Source organism: Polypterus senegalus, chromosome 8 (assembly GCF_016835505.1).
Source record: "Polypterus senegalus isolate Bchr_013 chromosome 8, ASM1683550v1, whole genome shotgun sequence".
NCBI lineage: Eukaryota > Metazoa > Chordata > Cladistia > Polypteriformes > Polypteridae > Polypterus > Polypterus senegalus.
The window spans coordinates 104,313,565-104,331,214 of record NC_053161.1 but is presented as its reverse complement, the minus strand read 5'-3'; the positions used below and the strand labels follow the sequence as shown (position 1 = coordinate 104,331,214).

The 17,650-nt window shown below is 37.8% G+C and overlaps 1 protein-coding gene across 1 annotated transcript in view; it reads left to right on the top strand.

The window, feature by feature from the left end:
• Positions 1-907: 907 nt before the first annotated feature.
• The window catches only part of LOC120534172 (ADP-ribosylation factor 4-like), a 44,774-nt gene continuing 28,031 nt past the window's right edge, over positions 908-17,650 (top strand). The window contains exon 1 of the mRNA XM_039761527.1: positions 908-1,144. Within this exon, the coding sequence (XP_039617461.1) occupies positions 1,078-1,144 (67 nt within the window). The 5' untranslated portion in view covers positions 908-1,077. The remainder of the gene's footprint in view (positions 1,145-17,650) is intronic.

Genomic DNA, 17,650 nt, shown 5'->3' with positions numbered 1-17,650 from the left:
ATGAACACAAAAGTATAATTGTTTTTTCTGCATTTTATAACTGTTAAGTTACTTGATTATTTTATACTGGCCCAGTGTAAGTGTGGTGTATGCGTGAAGAGACCCCGTCTGGTCCTGCCTTAATTCTGAGGTTTCTTTTATAGCAGTTCTTGTTATTTTTAAAATGACTTTAACTCCCATACCCTACACCCCTTTAGAGTTGGGATTAAACTAAAAACGAATCCCTGCACATTTTTAACCATATCATGCGATAATCCCGGGGTAAAATCAGAAATGGAGATACGATGAATCAAGTAGGGTACACTTCATGATCTGCGCATATAATTCTATTTAGCGTGATCGTCCTTTGGTTTATCATTGCAAGGTGCTGCTTTTACTTACTTTTTATTAAAGTTTTGCCACGCATTAAGTATATGTAAACACATAATCTCCGTGTCCTCATCTTAAATCCTAGAAAACAGCTGTCAAAACGAGACTCGTGTTTAGCATCTGTACATAGCCATGCAAGTCTCCTTCTCTCGACCTTTCACTGCGTCATTTGAACTTTGTATTTTCGTTTCCATCTCAAGCTCCTTTTAAAAATAGTTATGCTTTTCCTCTGTCGAAATTTTATGTTAAGTAGCACTGGTGAATGATTCTACTGCAGTATGCTGTGAAATCACATATATACTGCAACCTGCTCAAAATTATTCCAGCGCTTTTAGTCATATTCGTTATAAACAATGCAGTTCCTTAGCAGCCAGTCCACGTATAAAAGTAATAGTTATTTGAGCATTTTGTCAAGTACATATAAAGAAGTCATTCGTGGTAAGAAATGGTAACAGGCAGCACTTCGGCAAGCTGCGCATACATGCATGACGTAGGTTCGTGTTCCTGTCAATTCTTGCGAGCTAATAAAGTTGTTTCAAGCGGATGACGCCATTTCTTCCGCGTTGGCCTGGACGTGGCAGCTCCATCGGGGAAACGGAACCGAGATACTCCCATATTTGTATTTATCAGGGTAGATAACCCGGTGTCTTTCATTTTTTTACACATTTTTACAGGCGTGGACGTTTCCAAGATTATTACTGACTCAACATGGGGCTTTCTATCTCCAATTTGTTCACTCGACTTTTCGGCAAAAAACAGATGAGGATTCTCATGGGTGAGTTTCCCTGCTGATTCAGAGAGGAAGGGAGAATATGGTTAAAAGGCTCGAAAGAAACTGCTCATAAAATAGCGGCTTTTAAGCATAACCTAGATGTTTCTTAAAGTATGTATCTGTATATATGCAATTTTTGAGTTAATGTTATGACACAAATCGATTATTTTAGACTAAAGGCACTTGGCCCTTGTTATTTAGCCGGTTTGAGATTTACGTTTAGCCCTGACAAAATAATTATTCACTTCAGTTGGTGAGGCAGTTTTTTTTTCTCGCTTAGCAGGAAAACAATCAAAAACAAAGGTAAGTTAAATATTGTAATTTAATTCTTGTTGTTAACTGGGACAAAACATGTATTTCTGGACTAAATGAATGTAATATATGTTAGGCCATTTGGTGATCAATCAATATTTGGTATCTTTTTAAATACAATTAAGTCAAAATAGCCCCAATATGTATTTGAAAAGATAAACTGTCTTGTAATTGATCGCTATCCATTAAAGTATTTTTATTGCTAAGACATTGGTCTGTAGTTAGAAACTGCAGATTGAACTGTAAAATCATCCTTTGAGTTCTTCAGAGAACTCTTTAACAATATAAAATAAGACGTTTTACAAACAAAGAAATTGACAGTATACTGATTCGAAATGTGTAGTGGAAGTTAGTCTATTTGTGTGTGGTCACAGCATTTCTTGTGTAGAGAGATTGAAACGTGTTTTTTTTATTTAATCCACACTTCTTTAAAGTAGAAGTTTACTTCTGTATTAACTTAAATACTATTAGGTGTTCACACGAATTATAAGTCTTTTATCTGATGACCCTGAAGTAGAAGCCCGCATTTGGAAAATGTTATGTCCACCACCTCTTTTAGCAAGTTCTCTCTGTGAAGTTCTCCAGCTATATTGTTTTTGGTGGCTAGTGTCATCCCATGATAGAGCAAAAACATTCAGATAAGTGGGCAGACTCCTCCAAATCGGTTTGTGTGTGCTACAGTTCCCTGACATGTTTTTACGTACCTTCCCCAATCTTCCTACACTGGGGAAGGATTCTTATAAGATGAATGGACTGACTAAAATATATAGGCTGTTGAATTGCTGGTATTTTGAAATTGGTGAAGCTAATAAATATTTTATGATGTGTGTTAAGTGGGCGTGTGATAACTAATATTTAGGAGTTCACTGTGTTATATTAAAATATTAGAATATTTAAAATAAAAATTGGATTTTCTCTATTTTGGGTCAAGTGTAGTTAACAGATGAATATGATTGGATCCTGTTTAAAGAGTAAAGGAAGGAACTGTACATTTGTTAATACCTAAAAATGTGTCAGACTGTACTTTGAATTGATTAGCATTAATGTGTCTTTGGAACTTTGTGATTGCAGACACTGCTGTAAATTCACATCCATTTAAGGCCGTCTGAGTTTTCAAACTGTTTTCTTTAACAGTTTTATATATGAGGCCTTACTGTGCTTTTTCTGTTATAAAATGTGTCCTATTCATGACAGGCTAGTCTTGGGCAAGTTTTGATTACAGTATATGTGGTGGGTTCAGGGCAAATGAGTGTTGTGTTGATGTTAGATTGTATTTGTTGGCATCCATGTGACAACTGCTTGATTTGCATACCCAACTAGTGATAAGGTTGAATAAATAAATAATTACAACATTGTATCCACTTTGTATTCTAAATGCAAAAGTTAGTCCTAAGAAGTGTTTTTTAAAATATATGCCCTTTAGGCCTTTCCACTGCCATGTTCCCTTTTACTGAAAACTGATTTTATACTTTGTTTTATTTATTTGCTGCCTGTCAAAAAGGCTATATTCAAACCCTCCCAATCCTGACCTATTTATTTACAATGTAAAACAAAGCATCGTATAGTCAGTCTAAATATTTTACACTTATCGAGGCAAAGCAGCCCCAGGTTTAAATTGAAATAAAATTGAGATTTAAAAAGAAAATTTTCATAAAGTTATTCATACTCCCAAATGTTTTTTTTGTTGTGGATTTTTGGATTTTCATTATTTTTTAATTAAGATTACCAACAAAATGTTAGAGGTGTAGTGTAAGAAATGAGCAGCTACACTCTACTGTATTTAAGCTATTATAATGTGTATTTATTTCATGGGTTAATTTATAACTTATATTTGTTATTTCTTTAAACAAATTGGCATAAGCAACTTTATTTACTTGGTTGCAGAGTTTCTTTAATCATAGTTACTAATTCTACTAGGTGGAGCTAGCCCAAGGTTACACCTAGCATGCAAGACACATTTGGATCTGATTGGCTGACAATAGATTCTTTTTTTATTGCTGACAATAGATTATCTTTTTTTTAAATTCAAGTGGGGAAAAAAGTAGGATTGTAAATATGGAAAAGATGATTTTGGTGGTTGTTTGATTGTACCACACAACTGCAGCAGTACAAGTTGCAAAATTATGTTTACTATAAATAATGAATTTTTGTTTGCAAACACGCTGCTCTTTTTTTCCCTCTTTACGCATTGTGTCTTTTAATGTACTTAATGTTTACTTTTAAGGAGAGCAACATAGTTTCAAAAGTCCATAGACCAATAGAAAGCTTCCATATTAAAACAACAAAAAATTGCTTTGCTTTAGTGAAAAGTGTGTTTATAGACGAATCCTTTGAGTTGTATTTTTCCCCTGCCCAACCCCAGTCACACACATTTCTGAAACCCACTACAGTCAGTAGTTAATAATTATACTTTTTTTTTTTTGTGTTTCATATTATATAGAGCACAACAACCTAGGACAGGGGTGTCCATACTTTTTTGGCTAGCAAGCTACTTTTAAAATGACCAGGTCTAAATGAGATATATATATACACACACATAGCATCTGAATTCTGAATCACAGTCTGATTATATGGGTGGTTACCTACCAGGTAACATGTGTGGTTGGTCTGCTAGTTGGCAAATATCCGCCATGGGTGCCCGCTCAGTTGCGAGAAGCAGATCATAGAATGTTACATAGTTAAATGTCAAATAATGCAAAGAGTACGCGACACGTGTTTCGCCCTATTTTGGGCTCATCAGGCGTACACACTTACTGCACCCCTCATCGGGGATCGAACCTTGGACGTCAGACAAACGCACTTCGATCGTGACATTGTGAGAAAAAAAAATCCTTTTCCAATTCCACATTCAGCTCATACTCTCCCCAAAGAAATCTTTTTCTTTAGTCGAAATTGGAAGGTTAACTAGATCACAGCCGGAGTTTTGCAGTAGCTCGCACGTTTGATGGTGTGTGCGGGATGACCAGTGTGTTAGAAGAAAAAAAGATCTCGGACTGGCCTGTATGTCAATCGTTAGAGGGGGTTTGGGGTATATGATAGATTAACGTTTAAAAAAAATTTTTTTTTGATTCGCGAACAGCGCATTGGGCACCCCTGACCTCAGACTTTTTAGTCTGCAGTAGAATTTTCATTGTGACATATCTCTCATTGGGTAAATCTTAATTTCAAACATTTTTCTAACTCTGATGCCTAAAAGCAGTGGCCTGTTTTATTATTGATGTTGGATGTAGTCCAAGGGATCCTGCAGACAAATATGTTCCTGACACTTTTTAACCATTTCTGCCTACTAAAGTGAAAGCAATTTTATTGGACGTGAAATTTATATTACTTTAAAATAACATGATATTTATGGGCTGATTTTTGGTTAAGTCTTAGCCTTTTGTGTATGAAAGTAGGATTGGATTAATTACTGTAATATAAGGAGTTCCTGTTGCTTCTGTCCAGATTGTTTTTGCAAGATACGATGTTCTAGGCAGTCAGATTTTTTTTTTGTAAATTAAGTACATTTGACAAAAAAGTATGGTGGTAGTATTGTCTCCCTCCCGCATTTTCAGAGTACAGTGCATGTTACCCGTTTTCCAGTGCTAGTCATATGAAAATGTCTATTAGTTTAATATAATCACAAATTCATCTTGGTCATGAAGTACGGCCTATTAACACTGTTTGACTTTAAAGGGTGATCTTTGGCATATTCCATATTGTCACTAGTGCTGAATACTCAACATGTTCATAAATGTGTAAGTAGTTTTACACTGTGGCTAACAGATTTTTAACTGTGCTAGTAAATCTGTATACCTATCTGTTAACATTCTAGGGATTAATAAAGATGCTAGGCAGAAGACTAATTTTATAGTTAAGGGCTGTTACACTAGGTTTAGGCTATGTCCACATTAATCTAAATGTTAAAAGAAAACAGTCACTGCTCACACTAGTTTTCACATCTTTTACAAAAGTATCACTGTTCACACTAAAACACATGAAAACGAATACATGTGACTCAGACCTTTTACTATGGTGGGCATATGCATGTCAGCAGAAAATCCTCGGAGCGGTGTAGTGAAAAATTCCAAGCCCCATGAAGATTCCATTGTGTTTTATGTGCTTTCAAGGCTATCAGCACTCTCTGGACTCTGACGGGGGATTCACAGCATGCTAAAAGAAAGAAATTATTAAAGGAGCAGCAGGGAATTTATCCCGTGTTTCATCGATGTGCTGATCACAAATGAAGGAAACAGCCTTCAGAACTGGAGACAATCTTCTTGACATTAAAAAAAAAAAGCACCTCAGATGTTAAAGTGACACTTAAATGAACTCAAAGCTGATTCTTTTTTTTACATGAGGATTGATTAAAAGCAGTCTTCTACCAAACATTTATAAAACCAACCCAACAGAGAAAATAAATAAATAAATGCATGAGTCTATATCTTTGCTTTACTGCATTGTACTCTCATCTTTCTTGCTCGCTCTCTCGCAGTATTGTAAGCTTGGCTGCATTCCATACCTGTCCACGTCGTTAAAAACATACTTATTTTGCTGTGGATTGCATTCCTCCTTATATAAAAGATTTCAAATGAGTTATTTACAGTCTGATTTTTTTCCACTGGGCTCTGAATTTTGTACTACAACAGTAACACTACCAGCAACAAGATTTATCGCAAAACTGTAGCAAGCAGCAAATAATTTGCCTGTTGCCTATGTCTGCAGCATTCAATCTATTCAAATTGCATGTTAGATGCTTACGTGTAAGCAGCAGAAAAAACGCCCTCTGTTTTTCGTATGTGACAGACGAACAATTGGTGAATGAGATGTAGTAATGAGGAGAATTTGATCATAGAAGGACCACGAAATAAGCACAAAACAATCAGCGGGAGTTTATTGTTTTTGCCCGTCCACACCACAACACTGAAGCTGTGTTTATGAAAGTATTTGGCTCTGCGGAGCGTTTTTAAAAGTCTTTGTTTTCAGTGGTCACAAAGAACTGGGTAATGGATGATAAGCAAAAATTGATAAAATAATCTCTGCAGTTTTAAGAAAAATGTGGTAGTGTGGATGTCACCTTAGGTATTGCTTGTCATCAGAAAGACCAAGCTAACTTGTGAGTTACAGGATGGCCCAATGTTGGCATCCTGAAATTCTTCTTATCCTGATGATGTGAGGAGTCTCTTTCCACTTGTTAGCAACCACAGCAATGGCTTATAATGTCAAGCAAGTGATCGCCAATGTCCAAAATTATAAACTGATGTATTTCTCTGCAGTCTGAATGAAAAGTAAAAGTAAAAATGCAAAAATATCACTGCTTTAGACTAAATGATGAAATACTTGCTGTAGTGTTCCATAATTTGTACAGGTGATGATGCAACAGTTTCTGTTCCCTCTCACGCTTTGATCAAAACTTTCTAAATATGAACACTTTATTGAACATTTTCAGTAAAAGCAAGTACCTTATATGTAGTCAGCATGCTTATTACTCAATTTTTCTTAAGTGTACAAATAATTCAAACAACTTAAGTGTTTCAAGTACAACCTACAAGACAACACAGGCTGAATTCAGTCAGTGACCATTTTGAAGTTTTAGCAGGCACTACATACATACAGTGGTGTGAAAAACTATTTGCCCCCTTCCTGATTTCTTATTCTTTTGCATGTTTGTCACACAAAATGTTTCTGATCATCAAACACATTTAACCATTAGTCAAATATAACACAAGTAAACACAAAATGCAGTTTTCAAATGATGGTTTTTATTATTTAGGGAGAAAAAAAATCCATACCTGTGTGAAAAAGTAATTGCCCCCTTGTTAAAAAATAACCTAACTGTGGTGTATCACACCTGAGTTCAATTTCTGTAGCCAACCCCAGGCCTGATTACTGCCACACCTGTTTCAAGCAAGAAATCACTTAAATAGGAGGTGCCTGACACAGAGAAGTAGACCAAAAGCACCTCAAAAGCTAGACATCATGCCAAGATCCAAAGAAATTCAGGAACAAATGAGAACAGAAGTAATTGAGATCTGTCAGTCTGGTAAAGGTTATAAAGCCATTTCTAAAGCTTTGGGACTCCAGCGAACCACAGTGAGAGCCATTATCCACAAATGGCAAAAACATGGAACAGTGGTGAACCTTCCCAGGAGTGGCCGGACGACCAAAATTACCCCAAGAGCGCAGAGACGACTCATCCGAGAGGTCACAAAAGACCCTAGGACAACGTCTAAAGAACTGCAGGCCTCACTTGCCTCAGTTAAGGTCAGTGTTCACGACTCCACCATAAGAAAGAGACTGGGCAAAAACGACCTGCATGGCAGATTTCCAAGACGCAAACCACTGTTAAGCAAAAAGAACATTAGGGCTCGTCTCAATTTTGCTAAGAAACATGGACAATGGACAATGACCCAAAACACACCAGCAAATCCACCTCTGAATGGCTGAAGAAAAACAAAATGAAGACTTTGGAGTGGCCTAGTCAAAGTCCTGACCTGAATCCAATTGAGATGCTATGGCATGACCTTAAAAAGGCGGTTCATGCTAGAAAACCCTCAAATAAAGCTGAATTACAACAATTCTGCAAAGATGAGTGGGCCAAAATTCCTCCAGAGCGCTGTAAAAGACTCATTGCAAGTTATCGCAAACGCTTGATTGTAGTTATTGCTGCTAAGGGTGGCCAAACCAGTTATTAGGTTTAGGGGGCAATAATTTTTCACACAGGGCCATGTAGGTTTAGATTTTTTTTCTCCCTAAATAATAAAAACCATCATTTTAAAAACTGCATTTTGTGTTTACTTGTGTTATATTTGACTAATGGTTAAATGTGTTTGATCATCAGAAACATTTTGTGTGACAAACATGCAAAAGAATAAGAAATCAGGAAGGGGGCAAATAGTTTTTCACACCACTGTATTGAAGTTGTGAAATTGTACAGTTACAGTGGTGCTTGAAAGTTTGTCAACCCTTTAGAATTTTCAATATTTTTGCATAAATATGACCTAAAACATCATCAGATTTTTACTCAAGTCCTAAAAGTAGATAAAGAGAAACCAGTTAAACAAATGGGACAAAAATATTATACTTGGTCACTTATTTATTAAGGAAAATGATTGAATATTACATATTTGTGAGTGGCAAAAGTATGTGAACTTTTGTTTTCAGTATCTGGTGTGACCTCCCTTTGCAGCAATAAATGCAACTAAACGTTTCTGGTAACTTTTGATCATTCCTGCACACCGGCTTGGAGGAATTTTAGCCCATTCCTCTGTACAGAACAGCTTCAACTCTGGGATGTTGGTGGGTTTCCTCACATTAGCTGCTCGCTTTAGGTCCTTTTACATCATTTTGATTGGATTAACTCTTTGAGGGCTGAATATTTTTTTCCAAAAAACATAGTTTTCTGAAAAGCAAACAGAAATCAACATAAAACATTTGTTGCTGCATGCTGTGGCTGCCAGTTTGCCAAGAATATATGGCAGGCTTGCTGCCAGGCTGTCTTTGTGGGGCTGGGACAAAGTCTCAGTGCACTGCAGTTTGGTTTCTACCTCTTAGCATTGTTAAGTGGCTGTCCTCCCTGGCGAACATTGTCATTATAACGATTAGCTGGGGACCAGTCAGCTGAAGCTGGAACCTCACATTCCTTTTCGATCACTTGTATCAAAATCTGAGTCCGGCAAGTCATAGTCCAGTTCAGAAATAATTGGCAAAACGTCGTCCACGGAGTGTTTAGCTTTACACATTCGCTTTGATCATTTTTGCCATTGCTGGCACTTTGCTATTCACGGGAGTGCAGGAAATCTTGGTCAACACTTTCCTTCTAGCAACAACAGTCCAACTAAAACATAACGTTTGGTTTTGTCACAGTTTACAGTCAATTACCATTGTCAACTCCTCCTTTTGACAAAAGTCGACATCAGCCCTGAAAGAGTTAAGGTCAGGACTTGGACTTGGCCATTCTAAAACATTAACTTTATTCTTCTTTATCCATTCTTTGGTAGAAAGATTTGTGTGCTTAGGGTCATTGTCTTGCTGTATGACCCACCTTCTGTTGAAATTCAGTTCATGGACAGATGTCCTGACATTTTCCTTTAGAATTCTCTAATATAATTCCGAATTCATTGTTCCATCAATGAAGGCAAACCGCCCTGGCCCAGATGCAGCAAAACAGGCCCAAACCATGATACTACTACCACCACCACGTTTCACAGATGGGATAAGGTTCTTATGCTGGAATGCAGTGTTTTCCTTTCTCCAAATATAACGCTTTTCATTTAAACCAAAAAGTTCTATTTTGGTCTCATCTGTCCACAAAACATTCTTCCAAAAGCCTTCTGGTTTGTCCAAGTGATCTTCAGCAAACTGCAGATGAGCAGAATTTTTTTTTTGGAGAGCAGTTGCTTTCTCCTTGTAACCCTGCTATGCACACCATTGTTGTTTAGTGTTCTGCTGATGGTGGACTCATGAACATGAACATTAGCCAATGTGAGAGGGGCCTTCATTTGCTTAGAAGTTACCCTGGGGTCCTTTGTGACCTCGCTGACTATTACACGCCTTGCTCTTGGAGTGATCTTTGTTGGTCGACCACAGTGGTCTTGAATTTCCTCCATTTTTTTTACACAATCTGTCTGACTGTGGAGTGGTGGAGTCCAGACTCTTTAGAGATGGTTTTGTAACCTTTTCCAGCCTGATGAGCATCAAGAACTCTTTTTCTGAGGTCCTCAGAAATCTCCTTTGTTCGTGCCATGATACACTTCCACAAACGTGTTGTGAAAAGCAGACTTTGATTGATCCCTGTTCTTTAAATAACAGGGTGCCCACTCATACCTGATTGTCATCCCATTGATTGAAAACACTTGACTCAAATTTCACCTTCAAACTAACTGCTAATCCTGTAGGTTCACGTACTTTTGCCAAAATCTGATGATGTTTTAGGTCATATTTATAGAAATATTGAAAATTCTAAAGGGTTCACAAACTTTCAAGCACCACTGTATCTCCAGAAGGTATCAGGGTCCATTAGTGGAAACAAAAAAGGGATCTATCAGAAAAGAGCTGCAAGTTTAGAGAGGTTGTTTGTTTTTTGTTTTTTTTTTTTATTAATTTTATTACAATCATTCCATACAAATCAATCAGTCAAGAACAAGTCGACCCCCACCCCTGAGTGAGAGCGCAAGGCAAACGGCGTAAAATTTAAGGCTTGTAAACATACCTAAATTAATAAGTTTGATAAGCCAATAGAGATGAATGCAGAAGACAAACAAATACAGAAATAAATGCTTCCTTTGTGCTTTAAGAGCTTATTTTAAAATATTACTGATTACATCCTGCCATGTTTTGAAAAAAGTCTGTACAGATCCTCTGAGTGTTTGATTTTTTTCCAAATTCAAATAGTATAAAACATTGGTTTCCTACTGACTTAAAAGAGGAGAGTTTGGGTTCTTCCAGTTTAGCAGAATAAGTCTGTGGGCCAAAAGTGTAGTGAATGCAATCACAGTTTGTTTGTCTTTCTCCACTTTAAACCCATCTGGAAGAACCCCAAACACAGCTGTTAATGGGTTAGGAGGGATTGTGAGTCCAAGGCTGTCTGAAAGGTAATTAAAAATTTTGGTCCAGAATGATGTTAATTTGGTGCAGGTCCAGAACATGTGACCCAGTGAGGCTGGGACTTGATTGCAGCATTTGCAGGTTGGATCATGCCCTGGAAACATTTTGGAGAGTTTTAGTCGAGACAGATGTGCTCGATACATAATTTTGAGTTGTATAATTGTATGCTTTGCGCATGTGGAGCTCGAGTGTTTTCTCTGCATTGCTACTTTCCACTCCTTTTCTGATATATTAATTGAGAGATCTTTTTCCCAGTGTCCTCTTGGATCTTTGAAAGGGAGGGATAAAATGATTTTATATATTGCAGAGATGGTGTCTGAGTCCTTGAGATTGAGCAATATTTTTCCCAGCATGGATGAGGGTGCAAGATGAGGAAAATCAGGAAGGTTCTGTTTAACAAAGTTCCTAATTTGAAGATAGTGAAAGAAATGTGTAGCTGGAATGTTAAATTTGGAATGTAATTGTTCATAGGATGCAAAGACGTTGTCTAAATAAAGATCTCTAAGCAAGTTAATCCCAGATTTTTTCCAGATATTAAAAACTGCATATATTCGTGAAGGTTGAAAGAGGTGGCTCTCTTGCAGAGGTGCCACAGATAAAAGCTTCTCCGTCTTAAAATGCTTTCTACATTGGTTCCAGATTCTAAGTGAGTGAAGCACAATTGGGTTATTAGTATACAGTATTGCCGATAACTTGCGTTTATTGGGGCACAGAGCAGGGAATATAAAGAAGTACTGCAGTTTAGAGAGGTTTTGATTTATTGTAATATGAAACAGTTCTGGATTTTAATCATCTATTTAAACAACACCATTTTTTGTTCATGCTCAAATTAAATTTTGTTGTCTCATTTAAGGTTGTCTCAATATTCTAAATATTCTAAAATTTAATACGATACTAAGAAAAGAATTGAAATTCAATACCATTTTCAATACCAAATACAGTATATAAAAAAAAAATTTAATTACATCAATATGATACCTGTCTTGTACAGTGAAAATAAAATGAAATCATTTGTAGCAAGCCTTTAGATGCCTCTGATGAAGGTATATAAAAGTAGACATTAAACTATAAGAAGCATAATTTTAAAAGTAAACATTAAACTATGAGAAGCACAGTTACATCATCACGTAAAACCAATTTCGTTTTAGCAAAATGTAAATTTCAGTGTAGCAATGTAGGTTTTTTTTTTTCTTCACCAAAAATGGTCACTAAAGATAATAATGAATGTAAAAATATACTTAATGCCACACCTACACTTTCAGCGCCGTCTCAGGAACCTTGCAACAAGCTGTCTTAAAGAAGGAAACTGTCTTTTGTGAAATTTTAGGTCTCAATGAAAGTGCATACACGACATGATATAGATATAGCCAATTTCAGAGTCGGCACTCCACCTAGCCTCCACATGGGTAGTTGTGTCATGTTTGCAGATAATGTACTGTTAGTATATCATACAGCTTCTCAAAGTTTTTAAGATGAACAAACAAAGTGAGTAACGTCATCAGTTTATGCTGGAAGAAATATTAACAGTCGATTAGTTGATTCCGGAATGAAGAATAATTACCTGGCGAAAGCATTTAGAATCGCACTTTAGATACCCTACCTTTTATCATTGCAGAGCAGTTTAAATATCTAGGGGTAAACATCACAAGTAAACAAAGTTCTTTCTCAACAAAATTTCGCCGTCTGCATGGAAAAAATTAAGGAAGACTTACATAGATGGTCAACCCTTCATCTCACACTAGCTGGAAGAATTAACACTGTTAAGCTCCTTTTTTATTTCAAAATATTCCAATATACATTAATAAATCATTCTTTAAGTAATTAGATTCAACAATAACCTCATTTATTTGGATGCGTGGATGTTTTGAATTCCAAAGAGCGACCCTACAAAGACAAAAGGCAGCATGGCTCTACCTAACTTCCAGTTTTATTACTCGGCAGCAAATATACAGGCGATAAGAACCTGGACACAAATAGAAGAACATACACAGGCTTGGTCCGCAATAGAAGTAAAATCCTGCAGTACTTCTTTGTATTCCCTGCTCTGTGCTCCAATAAACACACGTTTACAAAAATTTTGGACCAAAATTTTTAAGTGCCTTTCAGACAGCCTTGGTGTTCACAATCCCTCCTAACCCATTAACAGCTGTGTTTGATGTTCTTCCAGATGGGTTTAAAGTGGAGAAGGACAAACAAATTGTGATTGCTTTCACTACACTTTTGGCACGCACTTATTCTGCTAAACTGGAAGAACCCAAACTCTCCTCTTTTAAGTCAGTGGGAAACTGATGTGTTATACTATTTGAAATTGGAAAAAACCAAATACTCAGAGGATCCGGATCGTACAGCCTTTTTTCCAAACATGACAGGATCTAATCAGTAATATTTTAAAATAAGCTCATAAAGCACAGAGAATTTATTAATTTAGGTATGTTTACAAGCAGGGGTGACATGGTGGCGCAGTGGTAGCGCTGCTGCCTCGCAGTTAGGAGACCTGGGTTGGCTTCCCAGGTCCTCCCTGCGTGGAGTTTGCATGTTCTCCCTGTGTCTGCGTGGGTTTTCTCCGGGCACTCCGGTTTCCTCCCACAAAGACATGCAGGTTAGGTGGATTGGCAAATCTAAATTGGCCCTAGTGTGTGCTTGGTTTGTGGGTGTATTTGTGTGTGTCCTGCGCTGGGTTGGCATCCTGCCCAGGATTGGTTCCTGCCTTGTGCCCTGTGTTTTTTGGGATTGGCTCCTGCAGACCCTCGTGACCCTGTGTTCGGATTCAGTGGGTTTGAAAATGGATGGATGGATGGATGTTTACAAGCCTTAAATTTCACGCCCTTGCTCTCTCTCTCTCTCAGGAGTGGGGATCGATTTGTCCTCAACTCAATTTTTCTTTTTGTAAAAACTTGATTGATTTGTATGGATTGCAATAAAATTAATAAAAAAAAAAAAAGAATCACACTTTCACCTTCATCTAATGTGTCGTTTTCATTCTATTTTCATACCTGTATTTTTATAAAAAAAAAAAAAAATTACACCTGACCTGTCGTTTTCAGTCTATTTTCATACCTGTGTTTCTATTAAAAATTTGTTACATTAACATTCTATATTCATATCTGAATCTATTAACAAAAAGCTATATCTAACGTCTCCTTTTCATTTATTGTCATTCCTGTGTTTCTGCTAAAAATTAGGTACACCTAACATCTTGTTTTCAAATAAAATATTTTTTTGCAGTTTAAGAATCACCTTTTTTATATATATATATATATATATATATATATATATATATATATATATATATATATATATATATATATATACACACACACACACATATACATCCATGTTCCCTCTTCTTGTTTTGGGAGCCTCTTGAACCCAACACTGTCGGTAATGTAACCAGATGAGCTGTGCAATGAGGACAGTTCACACATGGAGCCAGGGAATGGTGGAAAAAAGGAGCTCACTACTTTTATTAAAAAAAACAAATCCAAAACCGTGTCCATATTGCAGTACTTCATAGTTCAATAATTAAATAATCCATAAAAACAGATGCAATAAGTGGAGGTTAAAAATCCATAATAAATAAATCCTTTTAAAAACAAGGTTAAAATTAACAGGCTGGAAACAGTTCCTTTTCAAACACCCAGTGCTTTCTTCCTTCTAACTGGCGGCTCCCCTGCTTATTCCAACGGGCTTTGCAACAGGGGAGTCGCCCTACCTGCAGCTGCAGCTGACCTCCTCCTGGTCCGGTTTCCTTCCGTCCCCTGGCTACATACAGTTGTTTTGCCAGACAGAGACTCTGGTTCCCCAACGGCCAGGGCGCTCATGCTGAGGCTCATCCTCCCAAGCCTCCTTGACTCCTGCTGCCTTCTCAGCTTTACGCTGCGAGCTATCCATACTCTTGGTCACTCCAGCTCCTTGGAACCGCTCATCTGGAGTGACTGCTTCCTACTGCCCTCGCCGAGTGTCAGCCAAACAATCATTTTTGGGGTGTCGTCCTAGCTGCCTGCCTTCTATCCAGCAAGCCTGCTCTCTGTCGCTCCCACATAGACTTTTACGGCTTCCTGCCTTCTTTCCTTAACCTCCTTCCATTTCTTTTTCTCTTTACTTTTTTTCCCACTCATGCGTCTCCTTTTTATAATGGGGATGAGGTACAGGTGTGGCGATTAACAGCCCCCAGCATCAGCTACAGACACGGGTGATCCCACTTCAGTGCAGAAACGCCCATGCTCGGGAACTGCTCCCGCCAAACTACCACGCCCTTAAAGCAGTGAGTGTGCCGATTATATATTTAAAAACACTATGCATTTAAAGCCGCAGACCCGCTATATCACACAAGCATGTTTTACAGTAAGCCTGTGGAAACATTGATGAGAACAAATACTGTTATTGAGCCGCTATTAGGTACTTAAGCAGGGGAAATACCTCTGATTGGGACACATGTCATGTTCCATGTGAGTACTCTCTCTACATTGGTCCCTAGCTATCACCCAGCTCTCACGCGTGGCTCAATGAAGCAGATAGCATGTGTTAGTGCTTACACCCAGGCCACAGCTTCGACTGGCCTGCAAAACCAGCTGAGGGTAACTGACAAGTCTTAAACTACCTGTGAATCCAGGATATTTCTTACCCATCCATGCGAAGACTGGTTCCAGCGGACTGTGTGAAGGAAACCACTTGATGGTTTAACAGGTAGAAAGGTGGGCCCAACTACATGCTGTGGAGCACATAGATCATATTGAGGCACAAGAACAACATGGTCATACACTGCATCTGATTCCACATCCAGTTGTCTTGCTCTTGACTTGCAACTGGATTCAGGTTGTCTCAGATGAAAGAGTGAGGTCCACACTGTGCAACTCCTCCTCACTTTAAATTTTCAATGCGCCAGTCACTTTGTTTCGCTTAACACCCCATCCCATTATTAAAAGTGGCAAAATAAGAAGTGTTGGGTACACTGGGAGTCGTAGACTCAAACCTGCACACAGGTGACTCAAGCTATTAGGGTCGCTCTTTGTTGAATCTGAGCAGCAGCAGAGTTTGGCAGCCATCTGAGTGACTGAGCAGTCCTATTTAGGATAGCACTGCTTACCTCTGTAGAATGAGGAAGGGGCTAGAAAAGGTGCCCTAAAAATTACCTGCTCTAAACAATTTCCCAGTCTAGCTAGCCATGGCTGGTGGGGGACCCCTAACAAATGCAGTCAAATAAAAAGAAGGATCATTCCTCTCACCACTTGGTACATGGAATGAGCACACCCTCCTAGATAGAGCAAATAGAGAAAGACCCCAGAGCAGAACTGCCCTTAAATTGCAGAAGAACTAGCTAGATACAAAATCATCTTTGCAGCCTTGAGTGAAACTAGGTTCACAGGATGAGATGAACTGTGCCAAAGAGATGCAGAGTGTGTGTGTGTGTGTGTGTGTGTATATATATATTCATTCTTGTGGAGTGGTCGAGGTAGCGAAGAAAAGTCAGGAGTTGGCTTTGCTGTGAAGACATTACTTGTAACACAAGTTATCTAGACGTCCAAAGGACATAAGTAATGGTCTTATGACTATGAAGCTTCCACTCTCACACAGAAAGAAACATGCTACACTTATCAATGCCTATGCTGGAACCATAGCCAACACTGATAAAAACAAGGACAAGTTGTATGAAGAACTGCACTGTGTCATCGCCTCTGTACAAAAAAAGGATAAGCTCATCAACCTTGGCGACTTTAACCAAGAGTTGGTTCAGACAGCGTCTCATGAGAGGGGTTCATTGGAAAGTACTGAGTTGGCACCTGAAATGGTAACAGTCAACTTCTGCTGCAGCTTTGTGCTGAGCATGCCCTTTTGATTACCAACTTCTTGACTCTTAACATCATCCAATTTTGATAAGGTTCCTTGCACCCTAACCCTCTGTTTCCTTTGTCTTAGCTAATTTTGTACCCATCTAAAACTCCTGTTCTTGCCATGTGTTACTCAGCCTTATCCTTACTGATTCCTTCCATTCATTTTCTTGTGATGCATGTTAAGCTTACTGGCCTATAGTTACTTGCATCTGCCCGATCCTCCTTTTTATATAACTGGAGAATATTTGCCATTTTCCAGTCCTTTAGAATTTTCCCAGTAAACAGTGAAATCCTAAAAATATGTATCAAGGGTATATATATGCCCTTGCTGACCTCGTTAAGAACTCTAGGGTAAATATTATCTGGTCATAGAGATTTGTTTGATTTCAGCAAATTTAATCTAAGCAGTACTTCTCACTCTACAATTTCTAAATCACTCGGTACCTATTTATTAGAGCCTGTTACCACTAGGAAGTTATCTACTTCTTCACTTGTGAAGACCTCTGAAAAATGATTATTACAGAAATGTTTCTGGTAATACTAGAAGCCAAAAATGTCGTACCTTTTTGCCATTGTGCAACATGTTTGTTCAGCATTGCTATAAAGAATGGAAAAAATGAATAAAGCATTGTTTTGTACAGAAATGTGATGTAGCATTTTGGGGAGTAAAGAAGGGTGGGATGGTATTGTCTTGGTCATGTGACCATTTCCATTATATGTTAGTGTTTACAGTTATATTTTTTGTGGTTTATTCATCATCTATATTTTTAATCATTTGCTT